General features: G+C 40.8%; 1 protein-coding gene across 1 annotated transcript in view; it reads left to right on the top strand.

Annotated features, from left to right (window-relative positions):
- The window catches only part of arid5b (AT-rich interaction domain 5B), a 71529-nt gene extending 52317 nt beyond the window's left edge, over positions 1-19212 (top strand). The window contains exons 6-10 of the mRNA XM_058651939.1: positions 675-954; positions 5797-5849; positions 6918-7015; positions 15901-16111; positions 16242-19212. Coding sequence (XP_058507922.1) covers positions 675-954; positions 5797-5849; positions 6918-7015; positions 15901-16111; positions 16242-18248 — 2649 coding nt within the window. The 3' untranslated portion in view covers positions 18249-19212. The remainder of the gene's footprint in view (positions 1-674; positions 955-5796; positions 5850-6917; positions 7016-15900; positions 16112-16241) is intronic.
- Positions 19213-24715: the final 5503 nt, after the last annotated feature.

Raw genomic sequence — 24715 nt, forward strand, 5'->3', positions numbered from 1 at the left:
AAATGTGTAATAAAAATGCTATAATACATCTTCAGTTGTGTAAATAATGTAAGTACCATATACTAATGTATTGATATGTATTTATTGATCCGTCATGATAGCATTGTTATTAGTGTGTCTCTCTCTTCTCTGCCTCCAACAACAATAATAGAAACATACGACAGTGGAGGAATATCCTTCACTGAAAACATTAAGCTATTAGCATAATTTACTTTGTGTTATAATCACATTACTTTGAAATTTGATCACAAAATCAATTATTTTCTGTGACATTTTTACAGACTCTGTATCATTGATTGTGTATTTTTCATTACACTCATTTTTATCAAGCCCTTATCCGACACTGCTGTAATATTCAAAGAGGAGGAAATAAGCTTCTTTGAAAGCCCTTCCATACTTGTTGTTCTTGTGACCTTGGAGCAGTTAAATCAATATTAGCAATTCTCCCTTGAAGCTGCAGTCAAACTAATCTGTTCCTAATCTTTGATGACAAGAGGAGCTTCTACATTGATAATCAATGCAAGGCTGACTCTGTGGCCTGCAAGAATTTGTGTGTGTGAACCCAAACACATTGTATCCTGGCTGCCTGGCACACTTTGAATACCACTCTCAATTAAGTGTTTAATTGTCATCAAGAGTTACATCCACTGACTCTTTACTCTCTCTGTTTGCAGGTCAGACACAACTGTAAAACGGTACCCAACGGGAAAATATCCCCATCAGCCAGACACAAGGCCAATGGCCTCAGCAGGAAATCCTCCACTGAGGAGAGGGAGAGAGGGAAGGAGAAGGAGAAGGAAAGGGAGGAGAGGATCGAGAAGGAGGAGAAGAAAGAGGAGGACTCATCAGAGGAGAGTCGAGCAGAGGAGCAGGCTTTCTTAGTAGAACTCTACAAGTACATGAAAGACAGAGACACACCCATTGAGAGGATTCCCTTCCTCGGCTTCAAACAGAGTGAGTACAATTCCCTCAATGGCGATGTTTAAACGGTAGTTTAGACCCTGTAGACGAGTAGTAATATTTGTGTGAGTAGGTTTTACTAGGTTTATTTTGGAGATTTAACACCATTGAGGAAGGTAAGCAGTTTTTAAAAGACACCCAAAAGAGCAGGAATAAACTTACCCACTTGCATTCTGAGTTTCCATGCACAGACATTATTCTAAAAACATTATTTCAACAGTAGAAAAAAAAAAAGAAAAGGAGAAGGGCTCTGCTTGGAGATAAGAAATATGAAACTCCTCTCTGTGAAGTCAGAGGGGCCGGGGGAAATCCCTGTGTGAGTTTTAATCACCGTCTCTAACCACACCTTCTCTGTAGTGATCAGTTGAGAATGCAGTAACTGCATTTGAGTCAAGTCAAGGGCAGATTCGGTCATAGCGATCCAGAATATGAGAGCTTTAGTGGAAGAGGTGCGGATAGCAGCCAACTACCACAGGCCAAATGCCCCAAATCTCTAAATTACACTGCTGTTCAACTGTAAAAAACACATTAAATGTGCAGCAGTAATAAAGTAGAAGAATAATTGTCAATGTTGAGAAATATACTGTAACATCTAGTGGTTAGTAAAAGATTCTGGCGACTCCCTGTCAGAGCATGTTTTAGTTGGCTTTTATAAGTAGAGAATATCTTCTCACACTTGTCAAAGGTTTTTTTTTCTCTCTCTCCCTCTTTTAAAGCCAAGAACGTCCTCTAAGAGTGTTAGAAGAACATCACGTGTATCATGTATGGGAAACACGTCTGCCCTAAGATGAAAGATTTCTGATATAGGTCGGATGCTTAGCTTGCACTCACAGTCTGCACGGGACAGAGAGGAGAAACACTGCTCGTAAACATCATAAATGGCACGCTCTGAAAAGGTGCATCTGTTTTATGCCTTTGATCTTGTGGCAAGACACAGGAGAGTGTGAGCTTTTCTTTTTGCACACGGAGGGTTTTAAATTTTACGTCTGTCTCTTTATTCAAGAAGGGAAATCACATTTGCATTAATGTCAGACGAGCCGAGAAAGGTTCTGCTACATTTCCATCAGAACGGCGCAGCACAGCATCTGCAAATTAACGAGAAGCAGGAGAGAGATGTCTGCTGAATGTAACAGTGACAGTTGATAAAGCCCAGTAAAACTCATTAGCCTTAACTATTACATGAAGGTAAGCTGTGGTCACCCCGACTCTGCTAACCTCTCCGCAGTATTTTGACAATCCTGTCATCGAGGCTGCCGACACGTTGTTGCTTAAATAGGTCATTGTGGTGGCGGGAGACGGAGAGAGTAAGTGAGGGAGCAGAAGAAAGAGAAAGAGAAAGAGATAAAGATGGAAGGAAAAAATTACATACCCAACATGCTTTACTTTTGGTGTAGGCATTTTTGTCAGTTTGAGCTCAGAATAAAGCTGCGGTCCACGCGCCAACTGTTTAACATACAGTACGTGCTTTGAATCTCAACACCAGACACATCATAAGGAAGGCCCTCATTAAGTGGTGAAATCATGCTGTTTTAACTCCATCCTTGGCAGCGTGTGCACATCAGTACATGTAAAGATGGGGGGGGAAGGAAAACACATCCATAATTAATACAACAAACCTTTAGATTTGATCAGGTGCTGTTTTCAAATTTTCTTTTAAACTCTGCCTCAGAAGCATTAAGAGATCAGACAAGGGACTTTTGTCTCGTTGGAAACTGAAATGATGTTGTTGAAGTTGCATTTGAGTAACAGTCTTTTTATGAATCTGTCTGGAATTTAACAAAGCAACAGATGGTTGAATGATTTACTAGACTTACCTGAGCTTTGTTAGCCGGTCTATTAAAAAGCTCTGTTTGTGTTATAATTATTAGATACTATATTTCTAAAAAGCCCAGCAAAGAAGTATTAAAATGCAGCTAAATGGACTTAACCTCAAACTAATCATAACAGAGCACTTTTAATTTAGCTGTGCCTGCTTGTTTTTCTGCCTCTTTCTCATGTTTTTATTAATTTATATTCCACTTCAGGGGTTGCATGTATTAACGCCTCTGAACACCACATCAGTAATGATAACAGTGTTTTACACTTTATTTTACAGAAACTTATTGACTATCAAATTATTTTCTCAGTTAATGTTGCTCACCTCGACATGGAATAACTTACAGTGTGATCGGAAATTGTCAGAACTGATCTGTGGCGGAGTTTAAGTTGATTTTGAGAGCATTTTGAGAAACTGCACCTGTATTATAAATGGTTTTGGTCACTGTGCTTTTACTTATTCATTGTGTGTGACAGTTGTGATATATAGATATATATACATATATATGTTTTTTATTTCATAATTACGATATATGTATATATGTATATATATATATATATATATATACATATATACTGTGTATATATATATATATATATATAATTTCTTTTTTGATTACCTGACCATAGAAGATAAGCACCCAGCACATATTGAAATTTTAATTTCATAATTACGACATTATCAATGATTAATCTACCAAATTGTTTTCCTGACAGTTTGCCAGTTATTCAATCTGTGAAATCTAAAATAAGACAAAGAGTAAAAAAAAGTGATCATCACAGTCTCCAAGGTGATGAATTATTTGTCCGACCAATCTGTCAAAACCCAAATATAAATAATATTTAGCATTTTATTATTATTCCTGAAATGATTTGTCTGTTGCACATTTATGTAGCTTTCCATTTAATTATTTTATTTATTTTTTTAGGTGTGATGTGTTTTTGTCCTTCCATAATTGCAGTGTTGAAAAAAAGCCTCAAGTTGTTTTCATTCAACAGTCCTTGACTATCTATTAAAAACATGGCTCTACATCACCTCCCAGTGATTCACAGAGGCTGAATGCACCTGAATAACAGAAATAACAAGGCGATATTTGGCTTTTACGTTAGAGGACAGCCAGTACAGTGCAGCTGGAGAGGAAAACTGGCTGCAGTTTGTTCATGTGACTTGCTGTCCGTCTGTTTTTTTTATCACTTGGTTAATATTGACTCCGCAGCTGCAGCCATTGACGTTGTGTGGGTGCAGCGGAGGTGTTAAAAGAGTGTACTGAAGAGGAATAAAATAGGAATAGTAGTGGTTACAGTTTATATTATGAATGTCCTTGATATGCAAGACTTAACTAGTCACTGTACGTGTGCGCGCGCATGCGTGCGTGTGAGAGAAGCTGTTCTAGACACGCGTTTGCTTCAGTACTTGGGCATCAGCATATGATTGTGAACATCAGTTCCAATTTGTCCCCGTCCTTCATCCTTGTTGTCTAATTGCCATGCCATCGGTGTGTCACCGAGGCTGCATTGTGTTCCTGTTTTGTCATCCTTATCTCAGTGATAATTGCCCCTGCCAAATAGAGGGGAATTAAGAAAAGAAATTGCTAATGACAAGACATCTAAGAAAAGACATGTTCTCTCATTTCCTTTATCTGCTCTGTTCCCTCCTATTCCCGTGTACCATTGTGATAATTACAGTCAATGCATAACCAGCCCGTTAAACAGAGCGGCTCTCTGTTTTTAACAGTCAGCAAGCACAATACGCCAGAGTGCTCAGTTCAAACAGAAAAACCTACCCAGCTCCCTTTGTTATTCCGCCCGTGCATTGACAACGGTCGCAGTGAGGAGGGAAGGAAAAAAATCAATGCTGTCAAATGCGGAGATAGGAAAATGTCATTTTGACAAATGCAAGGCTTTGTGTACGCACAGATTGAATTTTGATGGATTTCTCCCCAGGCGAGGTCTCCTTCTCTTATTTATAGGCCTTTATATAAAAATGTTAAACAATGATGTTACAGAAAGCAAATACAAATGTCGTTGGCACCGAAAGTTCCTGCGATGAACTTGTGCTTCATCTTGGTTCTGTGTGGGAAATATTTTCTTTCAAAGACAGACAGCCGCTTGAAGCCTCTCTAAAAAAGCGATCATGGCTATTTTTAGGATGTTACACAAGACTTGTAGTTTGATATGGCTTGTCATGGGGTATTTGCATGGTGAAATAAATGCAAAGGAATTTGCATTTCATTCAAACAGACGTTTGAGCATATTGCCAAGCATTTGATGCTTGTAATCGTTTTCATTCATACCTTCAGGCTGCAGCCGAGAGAAACAGATTCTTTTGTGGGCACGAAGCATGTGTCTTATTTTATCTCAGCGATTGTACATGTATGCAGTATTTATCTGCATTCTTTTAGATAAAGAACAGTTATTTATATATATATATATATATATATATATATATACATATACATGAGTCCTTTTTAATGATGAAATGTATTTCCACACTGATCCTAGTGTCACAGCTATCATATCACTGTGGGTTATTTACACGTTACATGTGTAATTTCACAGGTGTAAGCTGCTACAGTCTCTGCAGATTCTGATTTCACTTGCCAAACACATCATCATCATCATCATCATCAGCAGGTCATATCGTGTAGAACTTGAGATGTTTACAGAGATTGTGAAATGAGCAGCTACATCATTTAAATACAGTTTACATGTGGATGCATCAGTGCCACTAATCTGTGAAAGGAGCCACGCGGCATAATGGATTGTTTGATATTTATGTACGTTTCTACTGCTAATACTTAAATGAACGACTTCTACTTGTAATTGAATATTTTAGCGTTCTTGTGTTAATGCTTTTTACTTAAGCAAAGGATCTGAATAACTTCCTCCAGCTCTGTGTTTATCCCCCCCCCCCCCCCCCCCCCCCCCTCTGGTGTAATGACTGTATATGACGTCATGCGTCTCAGCTCAGGTCTTTTTCCCAGAGTCCTGACTGCCTTGTTTGTCTTCTGTCTCCCACAGTCAACCTTTGGACCATGTTTCAAGCTGCTCAGAAACTTGGAGGATATGAGTTGGTAAGTATTCACATATGTGGCAATATATTCCTTCTCTGTCGTCAAGGTCCCTCCCTTCTCCCCTTTTTTTCTCTTTACCCCCCCTCTTCCTTATTTTTCCTTATGGCTCTCCTTTTCTCTCTTCCGCCCTTCTGTCATCCTCCTCTCTCTCTCCCCCCCCCTCTCTCTCTCTCTCTCTCTCTCTCTTGTTCTTTCTCTGCCCTCCTTTTGCCCCTTGAGGTCAGTCACTATTTTCCCAAGAAGAAAGTTGCGCTCAGAGCCACATTTAGCAAAAAAAACGATGCCATTGTTTCAAAACTCCCCCTTAGAGTGGAAAACATATGTTCCTCTGCTCTAGACTGGTCACAAGGAAATTGGTCAAAGCGCAATTTTTTTCCCCCACATTTTGGAGAAGTGAATATATATATATATATATATATATATATATATATATATATATATATATATATGTATATATATATATATGTATATATATGTATATGTGAGTCAGAAATATTGAGTCTTATGCTGAGGTTTTTCACTTGGCAGCCTCACCTGACAATTATTCACTCACTATTTAGCGTTTCCAAAAAGTGAAGTCAGTGTTTGATGTTAAGTCATCTAAAGCATTAGTCATGCCTTTTTTTTATTATTATTTCTATATGCTATAAACAGGATACAGATCGTATAATTTGGGGCTTAAACCCCTCATAGCTACAGCCGATTCTTACAATTCATGTTGTTGTTTATTAGCTCTGGAGTTTGGTGTTCTCTGCTGTAGCCAGCCATTTGTTATGGGATAGGGGGTTATGGTAGGAACAACTGACTGTATGATGTTAACAGAGCTTATTATGTTAGAGAATTGAGTGTTGAGGATTCAATAACTGGAACATCATGACTCAGTATCTCCCCAAGACCTCAAAATGATGTCAACCACTTGTGTGTGTGTGTGTGTGTTTTTTTCTCTCATGTTTTTTCAATTTCCTTCATTCTACATGTACATTCTTTTTTTTTGGTTTTCTTTTTTATTACCCTCTCATTCATTTTCTCTTTGTCTTATCCTCTCTGTCTTCTCGTCCATCCCTGCAGATCACAGTGCGCAGACAGTGGAAGCATGTATATGACGAATTGGGTGGAAACCCCAGCAGCACAAGTGCGGCCACGTGTACACGGAGACACTACGAGAGGTGAGTTACTGCATAGGCGATTATATATGACACGTCACTGCTGTACATGCACATGTGAAACCCAGTAAACTCCCCCACAGCTGCATCAAATATGATACGATCACAATGGTGGACTAATGTCGATCCTCGGAGGAAGTCGGCGCACTTACACACGTGCTCTTTTAATAGTATTAACAAATGCATTCCTCATGGATGAAAATCAATTCATAGTAAGATGAGAGTCAATCATTTTCTTTGGATTAATTGATTCGTTGCGTGGCATCACTCAACCAATTACACCTGAAACTCCATCTATACTCCTCTAAAAGCACACTGAAGTGGCTTTGACAGCTCAACACAACATCAACAAGTTTTTTTTTCAATTATTAAACGCACAGTATGTCATTTGTACCGCTAGGTGTCTCCCAATAAAAGCGACAACAAAAACCTAGTTTGACGGCAACGGGAAGCAGCGTGAGATAATAGGAATCGTCGTCTCGTCTCATTTGGTTCCCCCGTGCATTTGCTCTTCGCGAGGAGAGATTCGGCGGCAGAATGAGCAGCAGACGGCAACGTTGTGATCCAAATACACAAAATAAAATGGAAAAAAGCAAAAGACAACACACTGGATAATTAGTGGTACCGAGTATTTCCTCCCTCACTGCTGTTTCTCCTAGAGGTTACAGCAGAGATGGATAACGGCGACTAAATTAAGTAGATACCTTGAATAAAAATACAGCTCTTTATGGCTTTAAAGACTGTTGGAGACAGTTTACTACTCATCGTCATTCTTAGACATTTTATCGCAGGAATGAGACACGTTCTCTCTTTCACTGACCTGCATGTATACTGTTACAGCCCTCTTTCACCATAAATGAAAAGGTGAATATGCCACTTTAATGTATTCATTTAATCAGTCAGTCAGACACTGCTACTACAGCATCATAAACCTTCACATTATAATCACACAGAATTACCAAACCAAAGAAAGCATATGGGTATGATCCTGAGGGAGCTGTGAGGGTATTATGCAGGGCTGCTTACACACACAAACACACACTTTCCCAAGGTTAAACAAATGCCACATACGATCTCTGCAACAGGAGATAACCAGTCGCTCATGAAGCAGGTCATTCCTCTGGGCTGGCGACCCTTCTCCACATCTCTCCCGCTGCTGCAGGTTCATGCATCAGCAGAGCTCAGATGCACGTGCACACGCACACTCGCGCACACACACACACACACACACACACACACACACGCACACAAAACACACACACACCTGTCACCACCTACAGCAATAAACCAGCACTACCTTATGAGGGAGCCGGGCAGCTTTATATTGTGTTAAGGCTACATGCTGTAAGCAACATTTTGCAAGCATAGGTCAGAGAGGCTTTTCCAAGAAAATCTGTGAAACCATAGGTGTGAGAGTGTAATGTGTCAAACAAATGTGCCTCTAAATGCTCAGCTGAGGATGCCGCTTTTGTTTACACAATGCTCCCAGTACTTACTTTCAGGCTAAAACAGGGATATGCTTCAGGGCTCCTCCCTGGTGCTCAGTGGCGTTCCTTTCAAGACATTGCAGGGCTGCTACTGCTGCTGCTGCTGCTGCTGCTGCTGCTGTAAAAGTCAAAACATGTGCTAACACTTTACATTACATGACAGTAATAGTATAGTAATCATTTTGTAATATTATGATAATACCATCTTATTTCAATTTCCAGCTTGGTGATGATAAATATGGTAATAGGGGTATTGCAGTAATACCATGTTATATCCTCAGTCATATTCAGGTAATAGCTTGGTAATGAGAATTACTTAAGGCTATCATTAGTGTAATACCTTTCAGGATGAAATTCATCCGCCCTGATGTCTCACACACATTTCGTGTCGTTACTAATTATGGCAGAAATAAGATGGTTGTACCATAATATGAGTTCCCTATCACACAAAAAAAAACACTATTCGGGGGAATATTTAGTATCGTAGTTAAAACACTCAAAATCATTCTGACATTTTAGGATGGTTACAAAATGCTCAAAAGAATAACTAGAGAATAAAACGATATGAAACACAGGAATACAATGTGTGATTAAAATATGCACCATTGTTTCCGAAGGCAGTGATTAAAAAAAAAAGACACCAGAGCGTTTCTTGGTTTTCCTTTTGTATACAGTTAATGACATCAAAGAATGTTCTGGTTCCGCGAGATCACTCCACGCTTCTCTGCAGAATACTCGGCATACGGAATTGTTTTGTATTTGCGTGACTCAGAAGCCAAAATGTGTAAAAGGCGATGTTGTTCATCGCGTTTATAGCGTGACTGTATGGCCGCTGGAATGCAGACGGGGATGGGACGGCACCATGCCGGAAAGCGCTGAGGTGTGACTGCTGCTGTGCTGGCCTTTCCCTCTCCAGCCACTGAGAAGCAGCTGAGAGAAAATAATGCTGAATCAATACAAAGCAATAATATCCACACACTGCAGTGAATATCAGGCTGACAGAGAGAGGGAGGTGTAAGAGCGGAGGGGGTGACTGGGCGTTTGTGTGTGTGTGTGAGAGTGAGAGAGAGAGAGAGAGAGAGAGTGTGAGGGAGAGATCAGCTGAAGCTGAGCAAGTTTTCATTCAGGGGAATAATTTTAGCTGAGCCTTAGTGTTTGGGCTGCTCAGAGGGCAATTAGCTTCATTGTATTAACTCAGCAAACACGGCCATTCTCTGCGCATGATGAATGAGCCTGTTTGTGCGCTCGCTGAAGTGTGTGTTTGTTCCCCAGAGGCGTCTTTGTTTCCACCTTTAATCATTAGTCAATGTGCTACAGAAATATAATTCACGGGGAAGAATGTACAGTATACAAACTGGAACAACACTATAATGTTTTCTCCACTTCCCTCAGATGCATCACTTCTGATTTGCCTCAGTGGGGCCAAAGTAGAGTTGAGCAGGAAATAATAACAATACTAACAATAATAATAATAATCATTAAAAAAAAAAAAGTCTTAAACTAGTAAGAGGAATAAAAATATTACTTCAGGAAGTAATTGCTTTAAATGAAGTGGATATTCTTGGCTTTCTTGGTGTTATTCAGGTTAAAGACTGTGAATATCCACAAGCACTCAGCTCTCATTTTAAATTACACACATTATCGCTTTAGTGCCCTAATGGTAAAATCATATAAAATGGTTTCCTAGGAGATGTTATTGTGAAACATGGAGCCCGCAGCATAATTATTATATTTATGCTGTCCAGTAGAAGGCAGTAATCACTGGTAGTAATGGAGTTACATAGCTGGAATTGAAGGGGAGATAACCTCAGCTAATTGTCATTTTCAATGTTACTGTTTTTTAGTCGCACTGTGCCGTTCATTAGTGTGCCGGGAAAAAATCAATGTAGAAATGTCCAAGCCAAGGACTGCCGCTGCAGCTATAAGGGAAACTTTAATGATATTTATTTAAACCGTTTCCTGAGATTAGCTGTCAGGGCCCAGCGCTCTGAATTAAAAATGAGGTCATGAAAAAGATGGCATCAATAACCTTGAAATAGACTGCCTTTTGCTTCTGTGCTGTGCCATTTTCTCTGTACTCCCCCCCCCCCCCCCCCCCCACAACCCCAAACCCCTCTCTCTCTCTCTCTCTTTCTCACCCACTCCCTGCCTTGCACTTCATGCTGTTTCTTTCATTATACAGGTCAGCGCCTTTTAACAGCTCCTACATATTTAATCTTCCTGGTTTCCTACGTGATCTCTTGTTACAGAAACATCACATTTCACTATCTCTCTTCATTTCTGCCTCTTACAGATTTTAATACCTCACTGTGCCTTGGCAGTCTAATGTAATTGCACAATGGGATTGGCATTGGGGCGGGAGAGGATTTTGGAGGGGGGTATCCATGGCAACAGAGAAGCAATTTAGAATAATTTGCTATTTAAAAACTCGGAGGTTTTGGGCAATAGCGGAGAGTGCAGATGATGGGGTTTGGGTTTAAACAATTTTATCTTTAAAGTATTAGATGTTTGCCAGATGTACTGTACACAGAGTCCAAGGCCTGTGAAATATTCTCCAGTTCAGATCATGCAGATAGTCCTTTCAGACAGATGCATGCCAGTTCCAATTTTAGCCGAAGAGATGTTTTATTGATTCAACCTTTATTCATCCCTCCTGGTGTCAATGTTCCCGTGCATTCACTGCAGCTACTCTCCAAATATAAAATAAATGATAATAATTATTAGTGAGTCGGTTCACATACAGAGAATTAAAATGGAATTTTATTTCAGATTCAGCACACTACATTGTTCCTCATCTTATTCTGTTAGAGGCTCAGTGTTTTGTCCTCATCAGCATCTCTCTCTGCGTCGCCCTTGCTGGTATTGCAGGCACATCAAACACAGTGCGTTACATTCTGCGTTGTCTAATACTCGATCTAAACAAAGGGTATCATTGGATTGCAGTAAGACAGGGAGTATCAACCCTATACCCTCATGCTTTGTATTCCTAAAGAGACGTGCAAGACGAAAACAATGACCGATTTCTAATAAAGAAATGAAAATAACAGGAGAGAAAGAGTTACAGCACAAGGCCAGGCCAGGATTATTGTATATTTTCTGTCCACAATCCCTCACACTATAAGCAACATCTCAACCTGTCTTATCCTTGAAACTAACGGCCAAATTCTTTGTATATCCACGACTCTTCTACTGAATGTGGAGCCAAAGAGCTACATGTTCCTTACACTGAAATAGCAGGCAGCTATTTTAATCCCCAGAGCTTGTTTCTCCAACACAAAATGCTTCAGTACATTTTTTTTTCTTTCCTTTCCCCAAATCAAAAAAATGTGTTGAGTAGTTTATGTTTGGTATTTAATCAGCAGGTCCAGGGTTTATTTTCCTTCTACCACTGGACGACTTTCCCCCAGTGGCAGTGAAAAATCACAAATTACTGCACTGACGTGTGACAGGCAATCAACTGTATGAGAGTCTATTCAAGTCCACTGAGATTAATAAGTAGTTCAGTACAGCAGCAAATTAAACTGACGCTGAAGAGCGACTGAATGCCATATATTTATGGTATTAATATTTTAGCGGCTGACGGATTTAGGAGTTCCTTTACACATAATAGTTTACATTATTTTAAACAGTCCGTGCTCTCAGCTCACACCTGCCCTCATGAACATTTAGCACAGGCTGCAGCAGCAGCAGCAGCTAATGAGAGCAAACCCCAGGGGAACAGTGGAGGTCATTTTAAATCTGGTATTTTCAGACTTGACAAAGGACTTAAGTTTTCATACATTCCTGTGCTGCCCTCCTGTTTTAACTGCATGAATGAGGGTCACCTCAAGTGGTTTGGCTTTGAGACAAAAGAGGGGCTTTGAGGCATGAATCCAAAGCAGAGGGACCAGCTACAATATCTGTTTATCCCTCTGCTGGCATCTTCTTTCTTTCTCCATATCCTCCTCTCTCTCTCTCAGCAGCAGTTTCTGTTTTGTCATTGTGCTGACGATGCCTAATCATTGCATTAAGATGTGATAAAGATTTGATTTCATCTGTTTTATTTGTAGTCTCTTCCTCACAGGCTTGTAAATGTAAGTCATTTTCTTTCCTACAAATGTTTCTACAGCCCCAGGGGCTCGTCCAGCAGCTCTTTAAATAGCTTCTTTTTTTTTTGAACACACGAAGCAGCTCTTGTGATCTTAACACAACACTAGCTAAAATTAATTTCAGCACGGATGGGAGGGAAATCGTTGAAATGGAACAGCCCGCAGGCTTTTTCCACTTATTTGGTGACTTAGGCATTTCTTGGATTTGAGCACACTGCGTGTTCCTGTAACACAAAACTCAGATGAGATGAGAGCAGCACATTGCTGGTAAAGTCACCTTGTTTTTGCCAAGTTGTCTACTTTGGGGGGGGGGGGTGCTTTGTGTGCAATCTATTATTTCAAAGGCAGATACATGCTTCGTTGACATTTGTGGTTTGATGGTGTTTGTGTTTACAGGCGTCGTCTAACTGAAATGTGGGCTGTATTTCTGCGTCGAGTGTTTTTAGTTACACAGGGAAGTGAAAACCTTTCATTAACGTGGCGCTCTATATGCCGGCTATAAATTTAGACGGACAATATTTGTGAAGTGAATGCCAATATTTGCTTAGTTTCACTAGTTTGAAAAATCTAAAGTGATATTTGCTAAGTTAAGCTAAGTATATAAGCTAAGTTAAAACTGTGCACATCAAGTTAAGGATAAATTAGCTTTTATAAGGTCATCAAATAGTGTAATAGGTACATTTTCTTAATTTATCTAGGTAGATATATGGATAGAAATAATGTTTAGTTTAATTCTGATGAGGTGTCTTCTGTGTCATATTTAAGTTGCTCATTATCAACATGGAAAACAGCTGCTTAAACAAAGGGCAGGTGATAAATTGGCACGAGAGGAAGTTAAGTATTTATTGACCTCGTAAAAATGTTGCCTCTCCTGCTTTAATGAAATTCTTTCCTGGAAACTCTCAGTGTAGCACATGCCCCCTAGTGGCTCCCTTTATTAACTGCGCCTGGATCTCCTTCAACTAATGCAGTGGCTGCCAAGCTCAAGCCCATCCTTGGAGGAAATTGCTACTTATATAAGTGGTATTGAATCTTGCGCACTATATTACATCTCTTTTATTTATTTTTTTTAACTAATACAGAGTTAAAAATGGATGAATGAGTGGCTGCAGTTTGTTTGCTCATTTGTGGACATTTACATAAAAGAGTAGAAAGACATGTCTTGTTATAATAATTGAATTAAACATGGCAAATCATTCTGACATTGTCGGCAGCTTCCTGAGACTGATTTTGGGTTTCCTGTCGACACAACATCTTAGGCTTTCCATTTGGAACTATTTAAGGCTCCAGTAATTTCCAGGGGTCAGCTCTTACATTATCCGGGCCTGCGACTCACCTCCCCCAACCCCATATTGACATTCCATAAAGTTGACCCAGGCCAAGGCAGCCATCTCTTTCCCACAGATGAGAGCGATAGTCAACAATGCGCCCTGGTACACTGTGAATGTGTGCCACTTTTCTCGTTCTTTGATCTCTGTTAGTATATCTGCACTCATCTCTGTTTAATTATTCTTCTCCTAAATATAGACAGCCTGAGCACCACTTCCCTATTTTTTTATATTTTACCACTGCTGCTATTTTAAAGTTTAAATGATTGCATGTTTTTATTTTCACCACTTTTATTTTTTTTTAAATTCCTTCATTCACAATCCTTTGTGCTATTCATTAACATGTCATTATCCGCTCTCTGGCTCCCTCCATTTCTTTTTCCCTTTGCTCTCTTTCCCCTCCCCTACACTCTTTCACAACCCCTTTGCTCTCTGTCTTTCCAATAAGTCACATTTAATAGTACATTTCCTTTCTTGGCCTAGGGCCTGGTGCCAGACCAGCTGTAAGAAATGTAGTTTCACCGCTTTCCCTGCCAGCACTTTTGTTCAGAGGAAAAATAACAAAAAAATCCCACAGAGCCTCTTGAACTCTCTGAGGCTTTTTTTTTTTCTTCCTTTTGAAGAGGAGGCGAAACAGCTCTTGATTCATTGTTTGTTTTACCGCCATGTCCCTTAAAAGGACTAGTGCAACCATCTCTTGTCGTTACACGAGAAGACCTGTTTTTCTCTCATGACTGAGAAAGTCATGTTTCTGTCTGGCTTTTATGGATTGTTATTGTTAAAAAAGAAAAAAAAAGAAAAAAAAAAGAAACCTGTCAGAGGAGCTGAAGAGATTTTCAGAGGAGCTTATTGAAGTTTAGAGGGTTGTAGCTTTTGAGTTGTCTTGGTTCCTACTTCCACAGCGTTTCTTATTTCTGGTCTAATGCCAATTTCCATTTTCTTTTCTGAGCAATAAAAGCCTAAAAATTTCCCTCGCTGGTTCCTACATGTCATTATTTTACACATGGGTATTGTTATGTTATCCAGATCTTAATGTTCCCATTAGTTATGACATCAGATACGGAAAATTGACTTGGGAAGTATTCAGAAGAGAAATAACAGAAGTCAAAAATAGTTGAATGGTTTTTCTACAGAACGTTCCTTGTCAGTTGGTATGGACTTAATTATGCAGGAGCATATGCTGCGATCCTTCGTTTTGAGCATGGCAACTGTACAACTGTGATAAAAAAGTGGAGACTGTAACTGTGACCACCTCAAATATTTATTGCAACCACCGTCAGAGCTTATGTGATTATTCATATTAGTATATTAAATTAGATGTCGTACTGTATGTGGTTCCTTTAAATAGTTTGGTTTTGGTTCCTCGTCGCAAACACACCACACACACACACACACACACACACACCCACCCACACACTCAACATGCACACATGTATTGTTTTCTCTCAAGGTTAAACTAATACCAAATGTGATCTGTCTCAGCAGGAGATAACTGGTTATTCACATTCTCTCTCTCTCTCTCTCTCTCTCTCTCTCTCTCTCTCTCTCACACACACACATACTCTGGCACTCATCTGAACCTGGATTTCCCCTAACCTAGTTTAATTACAATAGGATCGTTGATGCTCGCCAGATATTAAAACGAGGAGGTTTTAAAGCACCATATTTGATACACTGCATGCCTGTGGCACAGCTGAAACTTGCTCTATTTTTTATTATTATTATTATTATTATCATTATTATAATTATTATTATTATTATTATTATTATTATTATTATTATTATTATTAACAAGCAAACTAATAAACTGTATGATTAAAAATTCTACAAAGTCTACAAAAAAACATACTATACTTTTACTGTTTTGGTTTGTAAACAATAATGCACAACATAGATGAACAAGATGTCCATGACAAGCATGACGTGACATAACATGATCGCAGCACAGACTCATCTGCATTCCTGTCGCTGCACTCTTCCCTCAGACTCCTCCTTCCTTACGAGAGGCAAATCAAAGGTGAGCAGGACAAGCCCCTCCCCTCGACCAAACCCAGGAAGCCGGAAGGCAGCCAAGAGAAGGCCCCAGGAGTCAAAGCCAAAGCAGTGGGGGCCAAGAAATTGAAACCCCTCAGCAACCCCAAGCTGGGAAGTAAAAAGGACAGAGAGGAGACAGTGAAGGGCCAAGAACAATCACAGGTCAGTCACATCTCCATACTGCAGCCTCATCAGGATTCACTTTCTTCTCTCTGTGCGCTCTCAATGCGTGTTGTCTTTGCAACTGTCGGGAAAATATTTGAGATTCTAACACTTACATTTCTGCGTGCAGGATTTCAAAGGGAATGAGGAGAATCATGAACTGTCCAGGGTCGTAAAACAGGAGGTCTCTCTGAGAGAGGAGCCCATTGTAATAGAAGAGGAAGAGTTACAACTTACCCTGAAGAAAGAGGAGTCCCTAGCAGTGGAGCAGCCATCTTCACTGTGCCCCAAAGAATCAGATTGCAGAGCCCCACATGTTGGCCTACCCCTCAACACGGGGCCTGGCTCCCATCCAGAGTGGAGACAAATCAGCGACGTCCTCCAAGCAAAACTGACATGTGAACAGCAAACTGAAGGGCATTTCATTCCTAAAAACCCATATCTGCCTCATCGTTGGGATCAGAACAAATCTGCTGGACTTGTTGCTCTGCCCGAGTCCTCCTCCAGGGTCAAAGACTCCATTGAAAGTCATGGTGGGAGAGTAGGGAAGGTTTTACCGATGTGCAAGCAGGCAGACAGACAGTGTATAGATTTGAGCACAGATTCCTTCTCAGAGAAAGAAGACTATGGGGTTATTAAGAAGGAAACTTCTCAAGGCCTTGCACAGACAGCTGCCTACTGCAAAGCCAGTCAGGGGGTCATGTCACCTTTGGCCAAAAAGAAACTCCTCTCTCAAGTGTGTGAGTCCAACCCTTTCTCTTTTACTTCTTCTCTTCAACCTCCACCTCCCACCGCCACTTCCTCTCTACCTGTCATATCAGTGGCAGAAAGGGAAATAGAGAAGAGAAAGGGTGAAGAAGAAGTGGTACTAAGGCACAGATGTGTGTCTGACAGCATCCCGGAGGTAGCGCCCATATTCAGGCCATCAGTCATTCAGCATGCCCAGAGCACCAAGCCTCAACATCAAGCCATGGGTGGCCCAACAGAGAGGAGCTCTGCCGAGGAGCTGTCGGAGTCCTACAGCTCCCGAACGAGCCATCATCTTCAGCCTCAAGTTACTCCAACGTGGCAGCCCTATCTCACCCGAACACATGCCCAGGACAGTGTGGAGAACTCTGGTGAGAAGTTACTCCAAGGCCCTGCTGCTCAGCCTCGTAGCTTCCCAGGTGACTGCTACTCCTCCCCTCACCTCCACAGTCTGTACAGGCAAACAGAGAACTGCCTGAGCCAAGAGAGGATGGTCAGCTTTGCCAACGGAGAGCGGAGAGAGCACTACCCCAGGGACCGTGAAGGCAGCCAGGCCTTCGTCTGTGGTGCCCTGGAGCAAGAAGGCCTGGCCTACCGGTCTCACTTCAGTGACAGGACTCAAACTCACGGAGAGAGCAGAGAGGCAGACGACGAACCAAGGGATTTCACAATTTCTAAACCTCTCTCTCAGAGAGTGTCCTCCTTCTCCAAGCCCTCCTTCTGCAGTCTCCCGTATCCCATCATGCACCAGGGTTTGGATTCCCACCCTAAGGCATGCAGGGTTCCTCCTATGACCATCTCTCCGCCCAAACAGAGCCCAGCAGAGTCATCGCAGCCATTTCCCAGCCCCAAAGCGTCGAGTGACTCGTCGCTCACCATTCCTGTCCGACCCAGCAAGCGGAGCCTAGTGGAGCTTGAAAACGAAGAAGTACCAGAAAGGAAAGTGCGTGTAGTGACACCAATCCACCCTGCTGGCTCAATACGACGCAGTGACCCGGAAGAGCTAAAACCAGCCGAACCAGCCCATGCCGTTCACCTCAACAATCATCTCCCTGAGGGTCACCCAACGACCACCTTCCCCCCGCCCCATGCTGCACACCTCTACTCTGGCTTGTACCCACATGGCAGCCTGGTCTCCCACCAGGACGGCCTCCAGCACCCAGGTCTGCAGTACCTGAAGAGCCAGTCAGCCGTTTCTCCCCTCGTGCCCCCATTAGCCTTCCATCCCATAATGCTTCACAGGCAACTGTTGGCCTCCAGCCACAGCCCGCACCATTTCTACAGGCATCCAGGTGGGGCAGCACTGTATGGGGACCTGTTGCATCACCTGTACCCTCTTTCAACCCTCCCACCTCAGCTGTCCTCGGTACACCCCAGCACCAGACTGTGAGGCAGCAGGCACTTTGTTTCTCCCCGTCTTTCCTCAACCACACAAACTTTTTTCAGCTTGTCTTTGTTGTTTTGCCCCCGTGGCTCGGGGGTTTGTGGCTCAGTCAAAGGAAAACACTGATAATAAACTTGGCTGAGAGCAGACAAATAAACTGATCAGTCTGGTGGACTGAATATTCCATTTCCCTTTTTTTTTATTTTTTTTTGTTTTTCCAAATTGTATATGCATTTGTTTATATACTTTGCACTGTTCGTTGTTTTTTTTATCACCACTTACTGTATCTCTTTTGTTTGTATCCTTATTTGCACAATGCTTGTGTATGTGCACACAAAACAGTTTGTCAAAGTCAGCATGAGTCAGGTTGTTGCTCTGGATGTGTGAAAAGTGGAGGGCAACAGAGAAAAGCCATTTGTTTACTGCGTCTGAGGGCTAAACTTTGTTGCTTAAAAACACTAAAAGTAACATGACGACGTAAATGAAATCTTTATATAACTAGTGGTGCGTTCACCATTGCAAACTATGTGCAACAGCGCTTTAGCGCATTCTTACACTTGTGGTGTTGTATCTGTTTACATGTCTCCACGCTGAAAGCTGTTGCCGCTTTGTGCCACAGTCAAATCCCCCTCGACTCCATGGAATGGACATTAAAACTCACTGCAGTGCTGCGTAACATCAAATAGATTCGTCTTAACATTCTCCGGTGCTGTGTATGACAGATGTACTGTATACTCTTCTTTTACTCAGTTCAGGTTTCTATTCGTTTATTCTGTTCAGATTAATACCCGGTGCGAGCAGTTGGATGACAAATTATGAATGTTTTTTTTTTTTTTTTTCATTTAATGAATTAAAAAAAAGTTTTTAACATTTACTTTCTTAATTGAAAGTAACTTGACCCCAAAATTCCTTGTGATGAGTAGAGTGTAGCAGATTGTTTCTGTGTGTAGGACCAGAATAATGATGCAGCCATCTGCTGTAGAATGCTCAGCACAAGAAATCACAGCATCTCATCTTTTTTTTTTTTTTTTGTTCGTGACTTTGAAAGCTCTTATTTTTTTGGGGGGGTGGGGGGGGGGGGTGGGAGGAACCAGCTCTTTAAATCAACACGCTGAAAAGAATCACTGTATGATTTAGGAATGTTGTCACATAGGATATTATTGCTTTGCAAATATCTGTGCCTTTTGCGGTCTTGGATTAGAGTTAGCACTACAGATGTTAAGGTTTATCTTCTGTAGCAGGGTAGGAATATAAATATTACTGTCGCTCTTATCTGAAATGCAGCACAGACATTCATACAAAATCTCTATGGCACACTTGACTATCAGACACCAGACTTGATCGGTAAGGTGCAGAATTTTAAAGGTATGCATTATCCTTATAGTTATATAGTATTTGTGCGCAGAAATATTCTATTTACTTTACTTACCTGTGTTAAGTAGTCCATTTTATGAGAACCTGAAAAGATTTACTGATAGTTAATATTGACACGTGTCTGGCATCCGCGGGCATGTGTGCTGTATGTGTTTTTTTTAGCAGTGATAAAAAAGGTACCAGACTCCATAAATTAGTTGATACCGACCATGCTCCATAGCCCGAGGTAGCAAGAGGGCACCTGCTCTTGCTTTTACAACCACTATAATTGCAATCCAGGAAAGCCGAAATACACAGTGAACATGTCTGGTGTTTTTAAAAGAGAAGAGAGAAGAAGAAAAAAAGCTGTATACGTCTTTGTGTAGGGTTTTACTGAATACTTAAAGACATTAATTTCTGATTAAGTACTGTACATTGCTGTGTGTAGGTTAAACTGGCGTTAGTGCTGGCTCCTGTACATGGGATCAATTCATGAAAATCCCTCTCTTTTTGTCTTATTTTCTGTGTAAATAGCACTGTAGATAGTATTGCGTGGTTGTTATCATATAAACTGTTATAATCTGTAAATAGTATAAAAAAACAAAACAGTATAAAAGTCGATTACACAATCTAGCCGTGTCCTTGTTTGCTCTGTTTCAAGGTCACCCTGCTCATGTTAGATTTAAAAGAACACTACAGTTTAAGAATTAGGATACTCTTTTTATTTGTCTGCGTTTTTTCTCCCCCTCCCCCCCCTCCCCCTCATGTTATTTCCATTAATGTGCATCCTGAAAGTGTTTTTGATACAGTAGCCATCTGTTTACCAATCACCCAGCTGGCGAGCAAGACAAAAAAATAGACATTTTGTATATGACCTCCTGTATATTTAATTAAAATATTTTACTATCAATACATGTTTCCTCAGTTGTTTTTGAAAAATAACTGCAGATAAAAAGCAAGGGCTTAATAAACTGATGTTTTATGCCAGTGTACTTAGAGCAATGTAATGTTCTTCTCTTTTTTTTCTGAGTAAATGCAGTGTGAATGGAGTTTTATTATTGTAATACCATTATCTGGCTATGAGATTCCATCTGCCTTAATCTTCACAACAGGCTACTTCTGGGCTCAAAGCCAACATAACCTCCCTCAGTATTTGCTGCAGACAAAAAATGTGCTAGTGCATGTATCTCTTTGGAATGTGTTGGGCTGCAATAAAAGCTATGCTTTGACTTTTATTGCCACCCCCTGGTAAACCTTTACCATGAAAAATATTCAGTAATACTTTCAAGCTCAGCAAAAATAAAGCAGCCTCAACAGGGTTGAAAGTAGGCTGTTTTATTGCAGATCAGCAATATTTAAATAATAATAAAAAACTAGTACCGCGCGCGGTTCTGAACGGGTTCGAGCCGACCCACGCGGGTCGCCGTGTGCCACGGCTCCCCGCGTGCCTCGCGCTCTCACCCGTTCATTCACCGCGCGCGGTACTAGTTATTTTCAGTACTAGTTATTTTCAGCGGCGTCCCCGCGAATGTCGATCCAAATTTCGGGGGGGATCGGGCAACGTATGGCAAAGTTATAGGACACTTCCTGTTTAAAATGGCCGACTTCCTGTTCGGTCAAATGCGCGTCCGTAAACGTGTTCAGGGAAGTTCCCTTGTCTTACATATCACGTTTTGTTTAGATCGGACAATCTTAGAGTTTACTTCCTGTTTCGGGCATTCCACTTCCTGTTGGGAGGTCATCTTTTGCAGACATGCTCAGGACAGGTCCCTGGTGTCACATATAAGATTTCGTGCAAATCGGACAACGTACGGCAAAGTTAGAGGGCACTTCCTGTTTAAAATGGCCAACTTCCTGTTCGTCTCTGGAAACATGTTCAGGGAAGGTCCTGTAACTCACATATCTAGTTTTGTGTCAATCGGACAATGTAAGACTTTACTTCCTGTTTCGGGCGTTCCACTTCCTGTAGGGAGGTGACCTTTTACGGACATGTTGAGGAAGGGTCTGGGGTCCCACATACTAAGTTTCAAGTGGATACAACAATCCCTGTTGGAGCAGCATCAAAAACTATAAATGTAATTCTGTCTGCTGTCACCAGGGGGCGCTGTATTTGAAAATGAATATTTTCATATAGACGTGTTCAGGGCCGGACTGTCATCAATCCTTGCAAGTTTGGTTCAGATCGGACCAGGATTGGCAAAGTTGTAACAGTTTGTTTTTTTAGAATTTTCTACCACCACCAGGAGGCGCTGTTTTCAAAATGTACCGTTTCAGCAACATAGTCGTCTTCAGCAACTAACCATCATCAACTATAGCAAGTTTGGTTGGGATCAGACCTTCCATCGCGAAGTTATAAGAGTTTCATTGTCTGTTATGAAAAATTATTATTATCTCCAATTTTGGCGCCCCCTATCTCGTACGCCATACAATATTTTAAAAAGCTTTTGATAACTTTTGATGCTCAACTCGTCCACAATGATCTCACCAAGTTTGAAGGTGATCGCACAAAAGCTCTAGGAGGAGATAATTGAAATACAAGCTGTCATATTGTCTGCTGTCACCAGGGGGCGCTGTTTTCGAAATTGAATATTTTCATATAGACGTCTTTAGGGCTGGACTATCATCAATCCTAACAACTTTGGTTCAGATCGGACCAGGATTCGCGAAGTTGTAGCAGTTTGATTTTTTGTCCCAAAAATCCGACTTTGCGTCGTTGCCATGGCAACACCGTTAATCGATTTGTCGTCATATTGATCACGCATCATCTACCATGTGTTTTGACTGTTGTCACCAATTTTGAGTGCTGTACGATTATCTGTGTAAAAGTTATTCCCGAAATCGTAAAAAAACTTTTTTTTTGTGTATTTTCGTTCACCACAAGAAGGCGCTGTTTTCAAACTTCACCGTTTTTTCATAGACGTCTTCAGCCATGGCCCATCATCAATGGTAGCAAGTTTGGTTCGGATCGGACCTTCCATCGCAAAGTTATAAGAGTTTTTTTTTTCTGATGCGAAACATCAGAATCATCACGAACTTTGCCGCCCCCTATCTCGTGCGCCGTGCGACATTTGAAAAAACTTTTGATACCGTGAGCTCCTCAACTGGTCCACAGGGACCTCATCAAGTTTGAAGGTGATCGCACGAAAATTCTAGGAGGAGTTAGTTCAAATACCATTGCTGCGAATTCGCCAAAATCGCCAAAAAATCGCCAATCAACCTAAGATGGCGGATTTCCTGTAGGTTTCACGGGAAAGTCGTCATCGACTTTTTTGACCGTCCCCACCTAATGAACGTGTGTACCAAGTTTCGTTCACTTACGTTAAACCCGACATGAGTTGACCTAATAGAAGTTTTTTGCGTGACTTTTTAGCCCCTCCCACTTCCAATTTTCCACGCATTTTCCTCGAACGACTTTCAGACGTAAATTTACACCACGATTGATGCGGTCACAAAAATCTGTGAGTTTTGGGGTATGGGAAAGGCCTCAAAAATGCGATTTACTTTTAGGAATAATAATAATAATAATAATAATAATAATAATCTTTTGCATTTCAATAGGGTTCTTGCAACCTTGTTGCTCGAACCCTAAAAATACAGTTAGCTACCAAGACGACAATGAACGGAGAGGGAGGAGAAAATTGCACTTTTAGAAGACCAAAAATAAGAAGTTTTATTTTGTTTTTACATTGCACTAGTCTCAAGTTGTACTGCACCAGAGAACAGAGTAATATATAATGTCGCTGCTTACTTCTACATAAAAACTGTTCCACTTAAAGTCTAAATAATTAATGTGCCTAAAGTAAAACTGAGATAACATGAAGGTATTACACAACATTTTCATCAACAAACAAACCCCATCAATTACAGCTGGTACATTTGTTGCCGTTGCGTGAACAAGAAATTACATTTTTAAAACGCATTACGGACGAATATAAATTTTGGCTCACGAGTTTAGCCCAAAACAAATTGACAATGTTTAGACCGTGTCATAAATCACAGTTACATTTATAATCACAAGCTGGCCTGCTTTTCTCCTATGTTAATTTTAATAGAATGCCTTTTCCACTGGTTGGGCTGAACACTCAAATGTCCAAAACAATAAAGAAGAGTTAGTTTTTCACAGTAATGGTCAGTAATAATTACATGTAAAGTATTTATGCTTTAGTATAACTAAAATAGATGAAATGCATGGATGTGTTACAGAACTGTGATGGTTGTAGCATCACAAAGCCTGAGGTGTAGCCACGTCAGAATTGGTAAAAACATACTATGAACTAATTTAATGGTTAATACCCTCAAATCATGGGAGGCATTTGAACACAATGCTAATATACTGAGCTGCATCCCCCTTTTGTTCAGTCCATTCCTAGTTCTTTCACGGCTTAAACTAAATCCTCCTGTAATCTGTGTCTCCCCATCTCCCCCTCTTGATTAAACAGAATTTACAGAGTGAGATAAAAAAAAAGAAAGAAAGAAAGACAAATGAGACTGTAGCCTTGCCCATTCTGCTACTCCAGGCGAGGCAATGTCAGAGAAAGAAGCTAAACCTAATGTTTTGTACACTCCAGTTAATTATGAAGCCCATCTTTCAACATATGATCATTGAGCGTTTCAAATAAATGGCTAGCAGTACTAGATAGATAAAAACACAAGGGCGTTCATTATTCTAGCCACTCAAAATACCGATGCATTCAGTTTTATTCATACCATTTTCTTGGCGGCGCAGTTAAATTATGTTTGACATGCCATGTAGCCACTGAAAACCAAGGTCGCTCCATTATTAAGACCTCTGGGAAATGGAGAAGTCACATTAGTGCTTGCAATTGCTCCTAAAATCCTGTTCCCTTGAAATCAGCCATAGTGGTCATAAAGTCGTCACAGTAAGTGGAATAAGTCAATAGTTCCAAAAGGAATGACTCCTCCACAGTTGGCCAGTGGATCAATTCCAATTTGAGTGCTTTTGGAAAGGCTCTTTTTCTTCAGTCCATGTTCCAGTGGCAGAGCAGAGAAATAGGCCTTTCCATTTTAGTGGGATTGATGATGGTGGTGCTCAAGCCAACACAACAGCTTCCAATTTCATCTGTGGGTTAGCTGCACATGAAAAAAAGTTGAGAAATGGC

The sequence above is a fragment of the Solea solea genome, chromosome 15 (assembly GCF_958295425.1).
Source record: "Solea solea chromosome 15, fSolSol10.1, whole genome shotgun sequence".
NCBI classification, from domain to species: domain Eukaryota; kingdom Metazoa; phylum Chordata; class Actinopteri; order Pleuronectiformes; family Soleidae; genus Solea; species Solea solea.